The 19989-nt window shown below is 41.5% G+C and overlaps 1 protein-coding gene across 2 annotated transcripts in view; it reads right to left on the bottom strand.

Annotated features, from left to right (window-relative positions):
• Positions 1-4359: 4359 nt before the first annotated feature.
• Positions 4360-19989, bottom strand: part of F13A1 (coagulation factor XIII, A1 polypeptide) — a 167260-nt gene continuing 151630 nt past the window's right edge. For both annotated transcript variants that reach the window (XM_011984597.1, XM_011984598.1), the window contains 2 exons: positions 12073-12209; positions 4360-6056 (listed from right to left, as the gene is read on the bottom strand). In XM_011984597.1, the coding sequence (XP_011839987.1) occupies positions 5903-6056; positions 12073-12209 (291 nt within the window). In that variant the 3' untranslated portion in view covers positions 4360-5902. The remainder of the gene's footprint in view (positions 6057-12072; positions 12210-19989) is intronic.

Below are 19989 nucleotides of genomic sequence, written 5' to 3' on the forward strand. Positions count from 1 at the left end.
ACTGGTGAGGGCTGAGGACACATGGCTAGAAGGCCAGACGGATCTTGGGTCACTGCTGTCAATCATGCCAAAGTGCACCTGAATTCCTACACCCAAGGCTGGCTTCTGACTCGCCTTTAACTGGAAACACTTGGTTCCAGGACATTATTAGGTTTACTGATTCCAGGGGCTGCAAATTATGGGTTTAGGTATAACCAATACAAAAGTAAATTACTTTATTCTATTTTGTTTCACATAGTTTGGGCTATATCAGTACAAATCTATGTGCACATCAAGACATTTTTAAATATCCAAGAAGAGAAAATAGAATGGGAGCTTATGACCACACTGGCCACTCCTGAGTACTTCAGTTCACAGATAGGCTGGTTCATGGGGCCACTAGAGAATCTGGTATCTCTTCAAAGTTATCCACAGGAAGGCCTCATTTCCTAGGTTTTTGTGAAAGAGAAATGCCATCTTTCATCACTGTGCTCTCTCTCTCTTCTTCAAGTTATTCCTAACGGCATCTAACCAAATCTTGATGGAGATAAGGATGGTGGAAGGCCCATAAAACCACAGTTTCGCAGGAAGAGTTAAAGGAAATGGCAATGCTTAAACTATTATGCTCGGGAGTACACATTAGGTCTCTTGACGTATGTGAAGGCTTCTGAGAGACAACAAACTGCGTATCTGTACATATTCTTCAGAAAGAACAGATAAAGTTCAAAAACACTAAGCATTTCCTTGAAGCAAAACATAGCATTAACCAGTAAATTGCTCTCTTTCCTGAACTTGTTAAACTTAGTGTTCTGGTAATGTTTTATTGCATTACCAATGACCTCAAATCTAGTGGCTTAAAATAACAGTTAACAACAACGGATTGCACATTTAAAATAGCTTGAAGTGGGGACTTGAAATATTCCCATCACATGAAAATGATGAATGCTCATGGTGATGTATACCCTAAACTTCCTGACTTGATCATTACACATTCTATGCATATAACTCCATAAATATGTACGTATATTATGTATCAATAAAAAATTGAAAACCAAATGTCTTATCATTTGGTGGAAAAGAATTTGGGCAAGGCTTGGCGGGGTGATTCTTAAGTGACATTGATTGAGGTCACTTGGTGGTGTTCACCTGATGGATGGGCTGATCTGGAGAGCCAGGATGGACTTGGTGGAGGTTGCTGGAAGGCTGAACTCAGAGTAGGGTTGAAGTGTGTATACACGTGGCTTCTCCAGCATGAGAGTCTCAGAGTAGTTGAACCTTTACGCCGAAGCTCAGGGCTTCTGTGAAGAGGATTTCAAGAGACAATAAGTGGAAACTGCCAGTTTTCCAAGGCTTGGAGCTGAGAACTGGCAGCATTGTTTTTTATCACATTCTTTCAAAGCAGTCACAGCCCACCTAGAATTAAGGGCAGGAGAGGGAATGTAGGTCTTATATCTCAATGGAAAGTGACAATCATTTTGTGGTCACTTAAAATCTGCCACCTTTATAATAAATCCTAAATCTGGTGGTAACATATTTTTCATACTGTACCTTCCCACTGTCTAAACTTGCTCAAATCAGAGAAGAGAGTAAAGAATCCTCTTTGTTTATAGGTACATGCTGTTTACTAATAGGAAATGCTCATTAGGACCCATTATGTTAGTTTCAGGACTGTTGAAACATTACTTACATAATTACGTAAGTCCTAGAACAATGATTAGTGTGAAAATGAATGGGAGTTCATGAGTAGTATCAGCAACTGGTTTACCAAGTATCTTTTAAAAATGACCACTGTCTTTAGAGCTAGAAAATGCTGAGTATAATTCCTGGCAATTGAGGTGAACACAATTTCCCTGTCCCTTTTCCCGATACAACTGAGGTGCTTTGTTTCTCATTTATTTGTTTCAACAAAGAAATTTCTTACAGACACACTAAAAAGCTTTTTGTTTGTTTGTTTCATTCTTATGGAGAAAGGAAGGTGCTTGGGAAGGCAAAATTGAGTCTGAATGAGTTGGGGTGGTGAGAACAGAAGGACAAACTTGTCCTAAGGTGTGAAGGAATGTCTCTAGAAGCAGTTCATTTCTTTTAGGTACTGGGTTAGAGAGACTTTTGCCTCAAAGACAGACATAAGCTTGACCTGAGGGGCAAGATTCTGGGTCTTCAGCGGTCCCTGCTCATGGTGATTTTACTTGGCTGACCAAAGTTTAGCTTCTAGGAACTTGTCTGTCTACACTACTATAATTCTATAGTTTCTGACACAGACAGCTATCTGTCTCTACATGCTCTCTCCCCTACTTTATCCACTTGAGCCTGGTAGGTCTCATTTCCCATCCTTGAATCCAACTATGGCCACGCCCCCATTCTGACACCTTCTTCACTGGCCTGAGTTAGGACATTCTGCCCCATACTTTCTTGGCCCTGTCACTCCTTGAGCCACCCATAACTTTTAGTTTTGTATCCAGTTTGTTCCTAGCAGCCTCTCTTAGTTCTACTCTACAATACAGGCCAGAAGAAACAAATTCTCATTTCAGGAAGTGCTCCAACTCAGACCCATTCCTGTGTTTTTGGCCCCACCTTTTCTCACTGGATGCTTACCATCTCTCCATCCCAAGCCAGTTGGGGGCCATGTTCATGGTCTTCTCTCTGGGTTGTTACACGAGCTCCTCTTTGTTAAATGGTCTCCAATTTACCTATTATTTTTTCAAGATTCAATCTGAACCTTTCCTCCTTTATTCCTGGGCACGTCGAGGAAGGCTTCTTCAGACATCTTTTTGTCTTTATTCCTATGGCAGTCTGGGCATAGCTCTATTATCTGGTTGTGGATTATCTGTTTAAATATGTTGCTACTCCTCTGCTTTATGAACTCTTTCTGGGCAGGAACCATGGAATTTTTATCTTGGAATCCCTGTTCTCTAAAATGATACCTGATGTATGCATGGGTGGATAGTTGGAAAAAAAGGATGGATAGATGGCTGGAAGGCTAGATGGTTGTCTGGATGTAGGGAGATGGTTGGATGGTAGAAAAGATGAATGAATTGATGGTTGGGTTGGCTGACTATTAACTTTGTAATAACATTGGACGAATGTTCATAAGCAGTGACTTTCCCCCTGGGATTTTGTGACTTTTGAGTGCCAATGAGCCTAGCACAAACTCCATTTCCCGTGACATTTCTAATATAAATTTATACATGTTTTTTATTTGTTGCTCTACTGCAGCTCTTCAAAGAATCCTGAAGTTGTTCTTAAGCCAGCATTCTTAAAACTCTGAGGAGGCAACAAAAGATTTAAACAGTGTACAGCAAATGGTGATTCTGAAATCAGAGTTGTTTCACTGCTCACTCCCACCCCCAGCTTGAGTTGCCATGATACATGGCTTCCTAGGCTCAATTGGGTTCTTAATTATGGAGATAGTTATATTTACTTCTGTCACAAGACTGATGAGGTGAAATATTTGCAAAACTATCTCTCTCTCTCTCTCTCTCTATCATCTATCTATCCATTATCTATCTATCATCTATCTATCTATCTATCTATCTATCTATCTATCTATCTATCAATCAATCATCATCTTATATGTGTTATTGTTGAGGTTTGTTTGAGATATCCCCCAGGAGAACCAAAAGAAACAAAAATATTTATGTTTCTTATGTTTCCCCTCTTTTGTCATTGAAGTTCCAAACACTAATAAAGATTTGTTTGAAAGCACTGAGGACTAGCACAGGTAGAGACTCAGGGAGAGTTAGAACTCAAAGTCATGCTGCTACCTGAGACACATTGCTTGTTAGCATTGCTAAATTATAATTCTTAGAGCCATAGCATTAATACATGTGTAATATCCCAGCTATCAGAGGGAATGGGCTGGCTCTAAGGGTAAGCGTGACAAACAGGTTCCATCTTGGGTGCCAGTTTCAAATCAATTGCTAGTTGCTATCTGGAATTGAGAAAGATTCTGAGGTCTTATCTGAGCTACAATTGTTCAGTGATGTCTGCCATGAATATAGGATCTCCTATATATGATTGTCATAAGACCATAACAGGTGTTCATTGTGCAGGTCTCCATGCTGGCTATCCACTGATTCACCACAATGGTTCATGAGATTGTTTATGAGAAAACACCTACAGAGGTTTTACAGGTTCTGGAAGCTGGTTTTTGAACTAAATATGCAACTTGATTCTTCAGTGAATATAGTTAATAAAATGTAGAAAGAGAGAGGTGAAGAAAGCGGTGACATTAACACCTGTTAGAGTCATTTTCTTTAAAGGATAAATGCTTGTTTTCCTATCCGGGGTGGGCTGTCTACTGCGGAGGAAGGATGGTTTCTCAAGAAGTTGTGATTAGTAGTGTGTTATATTGAAAATTAAAAGCATTCACCTCTGCTCAGATGCAAATATAATCAGTTTAACTTTATTTTAAGCTTCTATTACATTGTAATTAATAATAATATACTAAGTTAAGCCAGTTTAACTGTCTAGCAAAATGCATTTCATTTTAAAATTGGGTATTGGGAGACTTGGCAAATGCTGTGAGATTACTAGTAAAGTTAAGTATGATGTATATATAGAGGGAACCAGCTCACCCTCATAGGTTAGTGCTGAAGGCTCAGGAACAGTCTCAAAGGCTTAAAAATGTAGTTATATAGATCAGAGCATTCCATTCTGATTTTGCCCGCAGTATCCTTAACACGGTTCATTTTTTGCTAAGAATCACAGTCTGCTGGCCTAAATCACACCCTATACATGTCAGTGGGAAATTCTGGCCATAAATCAGCCTTGCAAATACATAGTAGGTAGCCTTGTCTGTAGTGGCCTTGGAACATAATACAAATGATGTCAGCATCCTCTGTGGTTGGGTCAGAACTAGCACTGGCTGTTTGCAAGGCTGAGTCCATATGACCCTTCAGGACCTGAGTGCCAAGCTGCGGTCTCAACATGGGTGATGTGAAGGACAAGAGAGAATCAGTGGTTGCAGTCCTTCTATATATCTGGTCACTAGATCCACCAGCTTCTCCATCTTATTGGGCTTATTACATCTCTGAAAAGGGACCTGAACCTGCATCATTCTGCAAAGGAGATGATTCCTGAGAGATAGGTGAAATATAGCCACTAACTAAAGAGATAAATCCCTCACTTTACTTCCTAGTATTGCATCCCAAAAAGGGTTAAAGTAAGGGATATTGGCTCCTGCTGATCAGGCCACAGTGCGACACCTTCTGTAAAATGCACCACAAAACTACATTATTCAATAGACTTGAGTGCTGCACCTGCTTTCTTATCTCCTTGTAGGTGATTAAGTTTCCCACAAATGCAGTTTGTTAATATGGGGCCACCTCTTCTCACAAGGTAAATCTGTAAAATTTGGCAGGCATTTGCTTGGCTGCAGGTGCAAAATGAAAGACCTTTTCCTGGCTTTGCCAAAAATAAAAATCACGTTGTGCTCCAGTCCTGGGAAAAATATTCTGACCTGGAGGGTAGAACCTGACCCCAAGAAAGGGGATTGGAATTCTAGAGCCCAAATCATGTGCTATTATTCCCAAAAGGCTGAGTGGGGAATCTGAAGTCTTGTTTTAAATGAGGCCAGGTATTGAGCAAATCTCCCTGGTAAGAGAGCCCACTGATATTTGGAGCTGTAGCCATTTGTGATGATAAATGACGACTGTTACTCTTATGAGCTATGAGAGCTTAATTAGAGCTTAATTAAAACTAATGCTCAGCATTCTCTGGAAGGTAGAGAGATTAACAACTAACTTCCATGCTGAATAGCCTGGGTTTTGAAAAGTATGTTTTTGAAATACGTGGGATCTCCACTCTGGGGCCCTCTCTGGGTCTTCACACCTAAGCCAAAGCAAGAGCTATTTTTGTGTTAGAATTTCCTTAGCCAAGACTACAAAACGCCAAATGCCACGGTTCATCTCAGCCTCCTGTGCATTCACATGGAAGGTCGTCTTTGAATCTGCACGTCCAGCTCGCCATACACATGTCTCAGGGAGTCACTGCTCATGCTGGCTATCAGCTTCCGAGGCCCAGAGACCCAGGGCCGGCACACTTCTTCCCACTGCACGGTGGAGTTGGGCCGGATTTCACTGAAAGGATAAAAAAGAGAGGAGAGGTTGGAAGATCCAGCTTTCCACCTTGATCAGGAAGCAGTGAAAACTCTTGTCTAAGTCACTTGCTTTCTTTCTCTCAGTTGGTGCTTAGGGCAGTGAAGACTGTCACTGGCTGATTCAGCAAGTGACATCCCAGATGAGGCCCTCACATAAGGCTCTGCAGAACCAGTCACTGACAGTCTTATTGGGTCATGGTTCCTTCCACTGGGATGCATCCGCCGGCTTCCCAGTGGCCATCAGGAGCTGGGCTGAGCCCCATCCAACCATTAACTCTAGCTTGTCCCCAAGCCCTCCATAGTAGCCTTATCTATGTGACTGATCTTCTGAGCCTCGGCTCAGTTTTTGCTGCTAGTTTCCTCCTGGGATTAGAGTCCTATCTGAATCCCCCAGCTGCCTTTGCTGAGGCCCTGACACTCGAATTAGCTTCTGCCAACTCCCTTGGGATAGACCTTGTTTCCAGGCTCAGCATCTGGAACATAGCCCTGCCTGCTGCCATTTGACTTTGAGAATCTTCATGTTCTGTCATTCAAATTCCTATTTCAACCACCAAATTGGGCCCCTCCACCTATGCAACTTTCTGCTACCATTTGTTGTCAATGCCCTAATGTATCCGGTTAATGACATAGCCTTGAATGGTTGTGGTGTTCTCCTCTTCCTCCCAGCCTTTGCCCTGAAGTCTTCCTGAGTGTCATGAACAAGCCCACATCAGTGCAGACTGAGGCTAATCAGGGCTGGGGAGATTTAGTGTTCTCTGGGGTGCTTCACATATAGCCTCCCCTATAAACCGTGGGAGATTATATTCAGATTTTATATGTATGACAGTTCTTTGAGGCAGATACTATGCAGCAGATTTTATGATCAAGAAAAATGGAAGGTTAACCAGTGAAGTCCCTTTTTCAAGATCACATAATTGGTAAATAGGCAGAGATGAAATTTGAACCCAGGTTTTTCTGAGTCCCATATTCATACTCTTTCTGCTACTCTTCACTACATTTCATAAAAATGTACACCATATGTTCTATAAGAAAAGGCTTTTTCTAAGATATTTGCACACACATATTTACAGCAGCACAATTTGCGATTGCAAAACCATGGAACCAGCCCAAATGCCCATCAACGAGTGGATAAAGAAATTGTGGTATGTGTATACCATGGAATACTACTCGGCCATAAAAAGAAATGAAATAATGGAATTCATAGTAACCTGGATGAAACTGGAGATCATGATTCTAAGTGAAGTAACTCAGGAATGGAAAACCAAACATCCTATGTTCTCACTCATAAGCTGGAGCTAAGCTATGAGGGTGCAAAGGCATAAGAACGATGCTGAGGTCTTTGGGGACTCAGGGGAAGGGTGAGAGGGATAAAAGACTACAAATTGGGTACAGTATGTACTTCTCAGGTGATGGGTGACCAAATATCTCAGAAGTCACCACTAAAGAACTTATTCATGTAACCAAACACCATCTGTTCCCCCAAAAACCTATGGAAATAAAAAAAAAGAAAAAAACAAAAGGCTTTTTCTGACCACTGTGCTTACTTTTTCATAGGTTTTATTCCTCAGGCAGGAAAGATGCTTTTTGACTTAGTAATAAGACTGTCCCGTAAGTATTCATGGAGGATTCATTGAACTCTTTGCAAAATAATTTAGGAAAGTTTCTCCTGCCTGTATGCAGAGAGAAAATTCTCAGTCCTCAATTCACAGTGCTCAATTCAATACCAATGTAGGTTTGGGATATTTATTTCTCAACAGCTGTGCTATTGTTACCTGTATCCATTCATTGTCTCTCCTCTGGTTCCCCCAAGTGATCAATCAGAAGCACTTTGTGAAACAGTGGCCCTGGTTAAGGACCTGACCTGAGACCATGTACTGTAGATAACCACCTCAAATAGAAGCTAAATCTTTAGCTCCCCCTTGTCATTTTCTCGTACTCATAAAACCATCTGGCATAATGATGTGTACATACGAAAAAACTCATACATGAAGATACTCATACATGAAGATACCTATGCATGCTACTTTACATACAGATAAATTCATAACAGAGAGAAAAAATCATTTTGGTAAGTGGAGCAATGTTGGAGTAATCCTATTTTCTGGGGATGGATGTTGTGATAAATGATTCTCAGTAATGTGCTGAGCCATCAGGAGATACCGGCCATTTATCATCTTGAATGCACGCAGGCAAATGAGATTATTATTACAATAAACTGCAACTACCCATGGTTTGTCCTCTGTGCGTCTAGCCCTTAGCTTCTGTCCTATTTGAGAAACTTAAAGTTTAAGCCCAAATCACAAAGTGGGAGAATTTTTCTCTTGAAATAACTTATTGAACTGGATCATTTTCTAAAGAGCAAAATAAATCTGGAAGATAAATTATTTGATGCTCTGGAAGCTTCAAGTGCAGAAAGCTAAGAGTCTGTGGAAGTGGGACCTCTGTGCATCTGAGATAGGCAGGAGGCAGTGGGGGAAGAGCAGGAAGGTAAACCATTTCAGAGTAGAGTTGGCTCACGGCGAGTGAGGGATGGGACACAGCACTGCCTTCTTTGTTCCTGGCTCCGATTCCCTGTTTACCAGCTCCCCACCTTCCAGGTCCTCTACTTTGGGTTCAAGACCCCGTGCCTTCTAGACACCACATCTGGCAGGGTGTGGGTGAATGAGTGGGGGTGGTGATTCCCCAACTATTTAAGAGCTGTATTCTAGAGAGAAATACAGTCTTGTAAAGGATTTTGGTTCTGTGGAATTGCACTTTCTAGGCGTCCAAGTTGTTACATGGATCTGGCACTCCTAGATCAGATCTTGGCAACATAGGGCACAGTGGAGTGTTTCTAATTATCTGACCATATGGAAGTGGGCATGGACTGGCTCAGGTCTTGGTTGTGAAGGTGTGTGCTGGAGTGAGGAGTAAACAGAGAAAGTAGCGCTTGGTCCAAGTTGTAAGCCCATCCCAGATAACAAATGTTTTCTATGTCATGATTTTTCGCCCAATTTTTGACTGTCTCTGAGAAATAAAGCTTCTTTTGCCTGGGAGACATTCCACCCTGAATCTAGGTTTCTATAACTATTCAGCCATAAAAAAGAATAAAATCCTGCCATTTGTAACAACAAGAATTAGACCTGGAGGAAGGGCATCATGGTAAGTGAAATAAACCAGACGTGGAAAGACAAATACTACGTGATTTCACTCACATGTAAACACTAAAAAAAATTTTTTTTAAAGTTGATAATGTAGAAACAAAGAGTAGAACGGTGGTTACCAGAGACTGAGGAGGAGAACATGAAGGGGAAGATGGGAAGAGGTTGGCCAATGAGAACAAAGTGGCAATTAAATAGGAGGAATAAGATCTAGTGTTCTGTAAGGTAACCATGATTAACAGTAGGTATTGTATATTACAAAAGAGCTAGAAGACGGGCTTTTGAATGTTGTCACCACAAAGAAATGATAAATGCATGGGGTGATGGATACACTAAATACTCCGAGTTGATCATTATACAACATACACTATATGTATCGAAACATCAAATTCCCCCACATAAACATGTGCAATTACAATGTGTCAGTAAAAAAAACTTAAAAAGAGAGATTGAGGACTGTTATGGACTAAATGTTTGTGCTCCTCACAAATTCATTTGTTGAAACCCAAACTCCTGTGTGATACTATTTAGTGATGGAGCTTTGGGGAGGTAATTAAATTAGAATAGGTAATGTGGGCGGGGCTCATGATGGGATGAGTGCCCTTCGAAGAAGAGATGCCAGAGAACTTGCCCTCCCTCTCTCTGCCCCATGTGAGGGCACAGTGAAAAGACAGCCATCTGCAAGCTGGGAAGAGAGCCCTCATCAGGAAGCGAATTGGTTGGCCCCTTGTTCTCGGACTTCCCAGGCTCCAGAAGTGTGAGGTGTAAATGTTTGTTGTGTAAGCCACCCAATCTATGGCATTTCTGTTACAGCAGCGCAAACCGACTAAGAGCAGCTAGCTGTCTGTCTATCTACTTGTCTGCCTAGACTTACGTGTTGCAGTAACTACTAATAGTACCTTAAGCCAGTGTGTGGGCAGGACATCTGTGTCCATGTGGGGACTAGCCTTATCCATCCTTTCTCCCGATTCACTCCACTTTGCTCCACCCCAATGTCAGACATTAACAATAAACAAACCGTCTGGAGATTTAACCTATTTCGAGCCTGAGGCCTCCCAAATAGTGGGTCATTGCACTGTGTGATAATTCACCTTTTGTCTAAGACACACAGTGTCCTTCTTCATGTGTTGACCTTGACCAAGGTGGAATTCTGGGGGGATAGCCAAGGTGTAAAGATAGAAGAGGTTCCAGTACACTCAGATAAAGCTTGTGGGGTTACTGTCTGGGAAGGAAAAAATTGGATACAGCAGGGGGCTGTATGGAAGAGGAAACGTGTTTCACTTTGCCTGAACGATTCTTGCATCTGATTCGAGTGGGAAGGTGTGAGAACGGGTGAGTGAGACTGTTGTTTCTGACGAAAGCAGGGGTATGGCTGCTGACCTCTCCATCTAGCTGGGGTTGATTACTAATTTACTTCTTTTTTCTTTCCTGCAACTTTCCTATTAGCACAGGAAGGTTGCTATGTTTTGTGCTTGCATTGTTTCAAAAGCACTCAGATTATTTTCTCTGTTGTTTATTGCATCTGCAATAAGGCATCTCTTAAATGATGAGATGCAGAAGCTATAAGCCTTGTAATTTGAAAGAAATGCGGAGAGCCCTTTATGGGCAATAAAGTGCCCCAGAGGGTTTAAGTGAGGCCTTGCATTTATCCCACAGATTCCAGAGCGGGGTCGCTTCCATAAAGGGTGTCGGGAAAATTCTTAACATATCTGGTCATGAGGCGGTTTCCAAAGTCCTCTACCTCCCTTTCTATGCCTTAGAAGGTCACCCCACAGGAAATGTGCTAGATTGATTGATGCTGACAAGGACTTATTTGTGGTAGAAATGAAAGTAATAAACCTCAAAGATTGGGATCCATTCTGGGTGTCACACTTTAAGAGGAGTAGTGACAAATTGGGATGTGTGGGAGAGAGAGACAGAGAGCTGAAACCACGTTAGAGGAGAGAGAAATAAAGTCAGGACAGATTTTTGTCCCCAGGTAGAAAAGATTCGAAGAAGATGAGACAGCTGTTTGCAAACATTTGCAAACCATCAGATGGAAGAGAGATGGGCCTTACTTTCTGTCAGTCCAGATGGCAGAGTTAGGATCATTGGTAGGATCAGATGGTAGAAAAACATGTTTCCTTACCATTAGAGCTACCTGACCATGGAATAGGTTATCTTGTTGGGTTACACTCTTTGTTAGTAGAAGTCACAGAAACTGAGACCCCTCAAGCACACTTTGAAGGGGGCTGTGTGTGGAAGAGGCTGAGTTTCATTCAGATCATTACATAACTTGGGGTTGTCTTTGGTCCCCTGAATGGGGAACCATCTAGAACTCTTTAGGCTCAACTAAAACAAAACCTGAATCGAACAGTTGTAGACAGTGATTGGGATGGTAAAATCTGTGAGGTGAGGCTGGAGACAAGGGAACCATGAAAAGGGAGCATCTCTCAGCCTAATATTTGACACATGGTAGGAGCTCAATAAAGATGAGAATTGTCCATACATGAGTAGGTAGTACAGCAAAGTGGTTCAAACTTGGGTTCTGGAATTCACCAGCCTGAGTCTGAATCTTGGCTCTGTTTTCATAAACTGTGTAAGTGAAGATTCAACCAGTCAACCTCTCAAAGCCTCAAATTCCTCAGCTACAGAAGAGAGATAATAGCAGTATCCACATCATTAGGGTGTCTTTAAGGATTAAATGATAAAAGTGCTCGTCAAATCAAACCTAGTTTTACTCCATGGTCAGCAAGGAGGAGGCAGCTTCCCAGACATTTTCATGAGGGAGCAGATCTATGTTTGGAAAAGACACACGCATAGAAAACTTCCCACAGCCCTGCACTGCCTGCTTGGTCTCCCCAACCCAAGGCTTACCGGAACATCTTCCTCATTGGTCTTGTTATTCCAGGACCATCCAGGTGTATCCAGACATTTCTCAGGGTTTCTTTTAAAGGATTGGTAAATTCAACTGTCACAATCATGTCAGAACCAACTACCTGAGCGCCACGGACCTAAGAGAGAGAATGCAGCTCATTAGCAGCAAATAAAACCTCATTCTGCTCTCTTGTTGCCTTAACCATCTTCACTTTTACTAGAGTTTTATGATACAGTTATTTTTCTGGCAATGGAATCAGTGTGATGAGGATAGCTGATTGCTTTGACTGGGGGATACCTATTGAGAAAGAGATGGAAATTTACTAATTAGAATCGTACTCTTTTCCTCATTATAAAACCAGACTAATTAGAGCTCAGGTCAATAACGGTGGCCACTGACTGCTCTTTGTCAGCAGGAGGGGGAAGTGCATTTGGTGTGGTAACAGGTCTCCACAGTGAGGGCGGCCAAGTGAACTTTGCTTCTGGATAGGCATCAAGTTTCCTGCTGGGACATAGGGGATTCCTGAGTTCAAGGGGTAGAAAATGCTTCAGGGCACGTGTGCCTTCTTACTTTTAGACACATTTGGAAGAAATATGCCAGGATGGAGTCCTTACTGTTGAACATGAACAAGAGGAACCTGGATATTAAAATATGGAAAGGAGATTTTTCTTCTGCAGCCACACTACCTCAGTCCAGGAGAATAAAAGGTTATTTGTTGGTGATTTGATCTATAATGACTCTCAGCAGTATCAGGTATTTGGAAGACCAACACAGAAGACAGCTAGAGCTCAGTGCCAACTTCAACACTTATTAACAGTGGGGACTCAGGTGGTTTAGGCTTTCTGAGACTCAGTTTTCTTGTCTTTAAAATGGACTGACATTTTTATGGGGTGATCTATGTAGAATGCTCTTATTATTACTATACCTTAAGTTGTGTTTACTGTATGCCACATACTTCAGATCCATATGCTTTTCCAACATAAACTCAATGTGCTGCAAAATGCCAGGTGGCTGTAAGACTTGTTTGTTTGTTTGGGAGCTACGTATACCAAATGAATGGATCTGTATAAGCTCTAAGTAACTTGGGAATAAGATAAGAATAATAGTTCTTCCCTTGCAAGAAAGGTTTCTAATGAAAAATGCTCATCAAAAAACAAACATATTGCAAGGCACATGGCAAAGGCTCAATGCACTACAGCTGATGCTTTTTAGGGTAGCAATGCTCTGGGTAGTTTGTCTTATTCACCTTATATTTCAGCCCACTTTTAACTCCAATACTTAGTACTTCAATACCAATGTCCAATAAATATTTATTAAATTAAGTCAATGGCTCAAAAATGGAATTTATTGGATGTCTGGATCTTCCATATGACAACCCAGCCATTACTATACCATGTTTCTTTAGCCACTATATAATATGGGAGAAAATATATGGAAATGAGCCTTTTTTAAGAATGGAAGTAAAGAGGAAGGACATTGCCCAGAGAAGAGGACCCTCATTTACTGATGCTACAGTCAAGAATAAAATCTTCCTGATCTGATGATTACACACTGTATGTATGAACTGAAAAATCACATTTACCCCATAAATGTTTACAATTATTATATATCAATTAAAAGAAGAATACAGTCTTATGGCTTTACTCATCAAGCCATGCTTTGTGACTAAATTTATGGCTATGGGATTACTTAAGTCTATAAGAAAAATGAAACTTCAAGCCAACTCCCCAACTTTGTTACATTTAAATCCTCATCTCCTGGAGGGCAGTGGTGCAGAGATGGGTTCAGGGGAACTAGGAAAGGGGCAGACGATGGTCATGGCAGCAACAACAGCAGGTGCACCTAGACAGCATGGATCATGTGCCAGGCAGGGAGTCCAGCACTCTAACCAGCGATCCTCAGTCTGGTAATGGGTGGATCCTGTAATTCATTTATTTGAGGCACCCCTGTTGATTACAAAGAACCAGCCCCAGCTGACAACCATAATTCACATACATTCTCACATAAGCCTCACAACACAAGGGCTATATTTGTATCAGCTTGATCATACGATAATAATAGTTATTCCCTTAAGAAGAAGGAGGTTTTCTGGGGCAGGATCATTGGTGCCAGGCATTTCATTTTATAAAAGAGAAAACTGTGGTTCAGGAAAATAGGTAACTTGAATGAGGATTCGAAGCTGCTAAATGACCAAGCTGGGATTGAAGTTAAAGTCTGCGTAACTGGAGATCTTGAACTCTAAGATAGAGTCCTGCTCTGAGGTCAGAGGAGCTGGAAAAGCCAACAACTCAGCCATAACAAGACAACCAAAACTGTTTCATACTGAAGTCCCCCCGTAAAAAAAAAAATATATATATATATATATATGCCAGTCGGGAAGTAAGGGAGATTTTTCAAATCAGTGGGAGCAGCATTGGATTTGAAGTCACACTGACAAGACTGAGAATGAATAAGGCATAACGGGGAGGACACTGGTTAAATAATAGGCAAACTGGAACATGAACCAGAAGTTACTTTTATGGCTGGCTGGCACATGGGGTGTGGAGGGATAAGCCTGGTTTGAAGGCTGTGGCAAAAACAGTAGTCATGATCTAGATCAGGGTTTCTCAGCATCAGCACTACTGACATTTTGGGCTGGATGTATCTTTGCTGCAGAGCTGTTCTGTACAATGTAGGATGTTAAGCAACATCCCTGGTCTCTACCCACTGCATGCCAGGAGCAGCCCCGCACCCCAACCATCACAACCAAAACTGTCTCCAGCAATTGTCAAATATTCCTTAGGAAGCAAAATTGCCCTCCAGCTGGAAACCACTGGTACAGACAAAACATGTGGAAGACAGACTGAATTTTTGACTTTCTTCTCAGAGGCCCTGCCTCAATCAATTTAGATATTGAAGGTGTAGCAATACATCAGAATATTTTACATGGTGTCCTTGATTTAATTTTCAAGTATGTCCAATATATTTTTTCCTGCATTAAGAAAAATTTCCAAAACATCTTTGGATTAAAAAAATGCAAAATAAAGATAGCATTTACAAAAGCTCTCTAAACTGAAGAAGATGGAGTGGCTACAGAGACATTATTGGCAAAAGTGTTTGCTATGATCACTTTATTCTTTCTGGAAATAATATTTTGGAGCCATCTGTCTTCTCCATGGTGTGCTATATAAGGATGGGCATAAGCTCCTTCAAAAGCAAATCTGATAGTAGCGACTGACCTTTCCTCCACGCAGACATACACAGTGACAAATGTAAGACATATACAATATAGGCATGCATTTTAAGGGGACTCACTATAGGCCTATGAAGTCTATACATGGTTCATAGACTATTCACAGGGGCCCATGATCCCTAGACTAAGAACCCTTTCCATACCAGTAGACTGGCTCTACATGAAGCCTCCTACGCTGTGGAAAGTGAAGTACACCCTTCCAGGTCACTGATGACAGCGATAGGGAATGTTTAGTGTTTGAGAAACTGGCCCATGCAATTGAGCCTTCATAGATAGGCTTCAGATCTGAATATGATCAGGCGATTAAACCTTCTCAGGTAATTTCATATGTCATGCCTAATCAGTTTGCTTCCAGTATTATCTCTGTAATTAGATGCTGGCATGGGTGTATCAATTCTGCCCAGATCTCCCTGATGCTGGAGTGGGGAGCGGGGAGAAAGTTGGGGAGGGGTGAGAGGAGAAGCCCTTCTCTGGTTGCAGAGTGTTTCTTTTGCAATTAACAAAGACCAGTGTCCCTTTTCTGACATTTGTCTCCTGCACTGAGAATGTAAATTTCCTGTCCCTGACTACTGATGATAATGAACCTTAGACACTCAAACCTAACTAAATATAAAAACCTGCCCAATGCTCGACATCACTGTGTTCTGCTTGGGAAACGTAACTGGAGGTGTCTCCCTCTCCTTGCTTTTTTTGAGGAAAATGCTGCCAACACAGAGTGTTCTCATGTTATGTGTTGATTTCAGTGATGCACCATGCTATGGTACCTACAAAATGCTGAGAACAATGACTATTTGGGGAGAAAATTGTCTGTTTGCATCACATTATTTTAGGAATCTGCAAAGCTCCCTTTTCCTTATTGCTGAAAGCATAATTCCATATCTGCATAGTCATATTTTCATTTCATTTTCATAGTCATATTTTTCATTTTCTTGCTCTCATAAAACCTTAAATAAAGGGAGCCTTCAGGCAATTTAGAGAAGGTTACTTCAAAAAGAAACTTTTATGTGTATTCACTGTAGAGAAGAGTATTCATTACTTGGGCCAGAGAAAAGAATAAAGCATATGTCTTACTTGGTGACATTGAATCCTTTTGCATATACTTGATGGTCTTAAGTTTTTCTCAAGATTCCATTTAAAATATCTCTGTTTTAAAAAATCAGCCTGTAATATGATACTTTTCCAAGTAACATATCACTTACTGATATCGACACACTGAATTCCTGTCCTTTATACTAATTCATGATAATGAGCTGCTACTCTGATTCTTTGGTAAACAGGAAAGTTACTAACACACACATATACTCTCTCTTATATAAACTTTTTGGGAAGAAATAACTTTTTTAGAAATCACGAGATACCTTCCACTAAGCATACGCTTTAAAAATACATAACTGTATTCAAAATCGAAACTGAAATGAAGGAAAAAGTTTGAGAAAGAGTAACATAAATGAAGTTGGCGATTTGATATACATGATTTATTAGCGCATCTAACTGCTCTTATTTCAAATACTTTCAATCATGTATCGCACATATTTCTGGAAACTGTATTTTTTCCCTTCCCCTTGGCCTGTGATCACTGTTGATAACAAGCAATTTCTTGTTTGTAAACTCTGCTCATCACCACAGGCACTACCCTTGCTTTTAGCTGACACTTAGACGAACACTTACTAACCAATGCTAATGGTTCTAGGATGGTTAGGAAATGTCCTCAGTCTATATTTTTTTCAATATAGTAGCCACTAGCCACCTGTGGCTGTTTATATTTACATTAATTAAAATTAAGTGAAATGTAAAAAATTCAGCTCCTCAGTTGCACTAGCCACATTTCAAGGACTCAGTAGCCTCACGCGGCTGGTGGCTACTGTATTGGACGGAGCAGATTTAGAATGTTCCCATTACCCAAGAAAGTTCTATCAACTCACTTAATCCTCCCAACACTATGAGGTAAATATTAGGAGTCATTTTATAGATGAGGAAACTGAGACACAGAGGAGTTAAGTAACTTGCTCAAGTTCACACCATTGGTAAGTAGGGCAGAAGAGACTCAAATGTAGAGTAGACAGTCCGGGGCCATAGCCTTTGCTCAGCAACACATGATCCTGACTCTGATTAATGACAATAATAATAACAAGCGACTTACATTTATTTAGTTAATGTTTACTTAGTAATGCAGGCATTCTGTTCATCATTTTACTTACACTGCTTTATTTAATCTTCTCTACAGCCCTATGGTCTTGGGGGTAGATGTGATTATTAATCCCATTCTGTTTATGTGAAATTGAAATTTAGAAGATAAATAAAAAGCTTACAGAGTTAGGAATCTGGCAGAACTTGGATATAAATCCAGGTCTTTCTGACTCTAAAACATTCATCTTTAAAACTACATATACTGTGATCCCTGACAGAAGAGAGGTAAAAATAGAAACTTTTTTTTTTGCTGGAATAGCTTCTTTATTTTCTGAAATCCACCAAAGAATCATTTGCAGCATCACCTTTTAAGTTATCACTAAACCATCAGTTGAGGACGAGGATTATAAGTGGACCCTGAACTAAATTAGGAAACATCTATAACTCACTTCTCTCTTTTTGACTTTATAGAGAAGGAATTAGATTTCTATGCCAGAGTAAAATGTGACAAGGTAGCCTTCGGGCCTGATATATATTACTTGATGATAATAGGAATCACTATCTAGGATTTTCTATTTTAAAAATGACAGAGATGCCACTTTTAAAAAGAGAATCAGTGGTCCAGACATACTGGGATTACATGACTGGAATGTGAGATTGGTTACTCTCATGTGTGCCTCTTTTTAAGATTTAAAAAAATAGCAAACATGAAATGCACAGAGCAAATTATGTTTTAGGTACCGCAGTTACCAGTGTCTCCTCATTTTCATCCTAAAATGTGCACTGTTCTGTAGCTGTCCTGAAGAGAGAGATGGAAAAGAACACCTTCAATGAGCAGGGCTCACTCGTAGACGTGGTCTAGGCTCGTCTATCCTGGCTAAGGACACCCACAGTTTGGTTCCATGGCCACAATCCTCTGTGAAAGCAGCCACGAGGGGATGGAGAGTCAGCTATGGGAGCAGGGCTAAAGGTGTCCCCTCCTGGGATACCTTGTGGTAAGCAGACTTTCCTTGCTCAGAGTCCCTCACAGCTCACAGGTAGACACCTCTGATTTTTCTCCATAAATAACCTGAAATAGTGTCACGGACATAACTGAGGTGACTGGGATGCACACAGTGGTGCTATTCCAGGCCAAGCTGAAGGGAGAGCAAGCTGGATGCAGGGACTGAAGACCAGGGGCTGCCACTTTGAGTGCTTGGACAAGTCGCTTGACCTCTCTGGGTCTCAGCTTCTTATGCAGTTAGTGGAATGACTCAATGTAATATCATACAACAGAGCACCTGACATATACTAGCATGAATGAAATATGAGGTTTAAAGGGAGAACATGTTGCCAGGGTGACCATGAGAACCTCCTCACCTGTAGGGTTTTCTATGGGGAATGACATGGATTCGGTTTCTCAGGGACTAGAGAAGAGAACCACAAAGGAGAGAAGTGAAGAAGCCCACCTCCCGGTGCCCATCCCCGGCCTCCCCATGAAGGGTGTGGTGTGAGCAGGGGTGAGTCTTGGTGACGAGAGTGTGATGGAGCCACAGAGAGCACAGGAGGTTGGAGAGAGAACGTGCTCGGTTGTGGGCACGGAGGGGAAAATGGTCAGAGTTCAGGAATAATGAGAACACATAGCCTTTGTTACCATTTTCTGCCTTGATGAAAAGTTTGTGATATTTACGGAACGAAATGAAACTATAGCTAAATCTCACATTGTAGCTAGTCGCTGTCATGTACTTTGTTTGGGGGACACATTACATCTCAAGTGGTTTCTCCAATTTTAATGTGTCCTCTGGGATCAAGTTGTATGACTGGGATGTGGGAGGAGTGGGACCAGCAACTACCACAGCCACCCATCCTTCCTTGCTCCATCCTGGTGGGTTTCCGGGGTGTAAGTCGTAGGAGACTGAAGAGGATTCTACTGTTAACCTCGGTAAAAATTGTGGGCATCTCATGAAAAGCTCCAGTTAGAACATAACATTAGGATGGTTGTTAAGAAAAAACAAGCTAGTGTCCAAAGTTGGAAGAGATCTGGACATGGGGCTGGAGCCAGGGTGCAACTGTGCAAAGTGGAAAGGGACCCCCCTTTTTGGGGGGGATGTAGCTTCATGCCAGGCTGCAGGGCTTGATGGTTGGCGAGTGGGCTGCACTGGGTCCCCTCACTTTCTCCTTCCCACCCCCCAGATGGGCACAATTTGCAAAGGAGTAAGTGTTAGCCTGGGAAGCCGCCCAGAGGAAGGTCCCTGCCTCCTCTCTGGGGTCAATAGTGATACTTCCCGTGGGTCTTGTGTTATCTATACAATGCCCTACCAAACAGTGTTGGTCATGTAGACATTCTGCTTGTTGAAGTCAATTTCTGTGGGTTAAGCCTCTTTCACAGGCCCCATGTACACTGTCCTTACAAGAGGAGCACCCCAGGCTCTGTGTAAGTGCTGGTTAGCTCAGGTTAAAACAGAGCAACTGCACTCCTGGAGCTGTTCCAGGTGAGCCAGTGCTGAAAGAAAGTGGTAGCAATCTTACCCCATTTCAGAAAAACACAACAAAAATGTTCTTACTGTTGGCTGGGCAC

This window comes from Mandrillus leucophaeus, unplaced genomic scaffold (assembly GCF_000951045.1).
Source record: "Mandrillus leucophaeus isolate KB7577 unplaced genomic scaffold, Mleu.le_1.0 Scaffold27, whole genome shotgun sequence".
NCBI lineage: Eukaryota > Metazoa > Chordata > Mammalia > Primates > Cercopithecidae > Mandrillus > Mandrillus leucophaeus.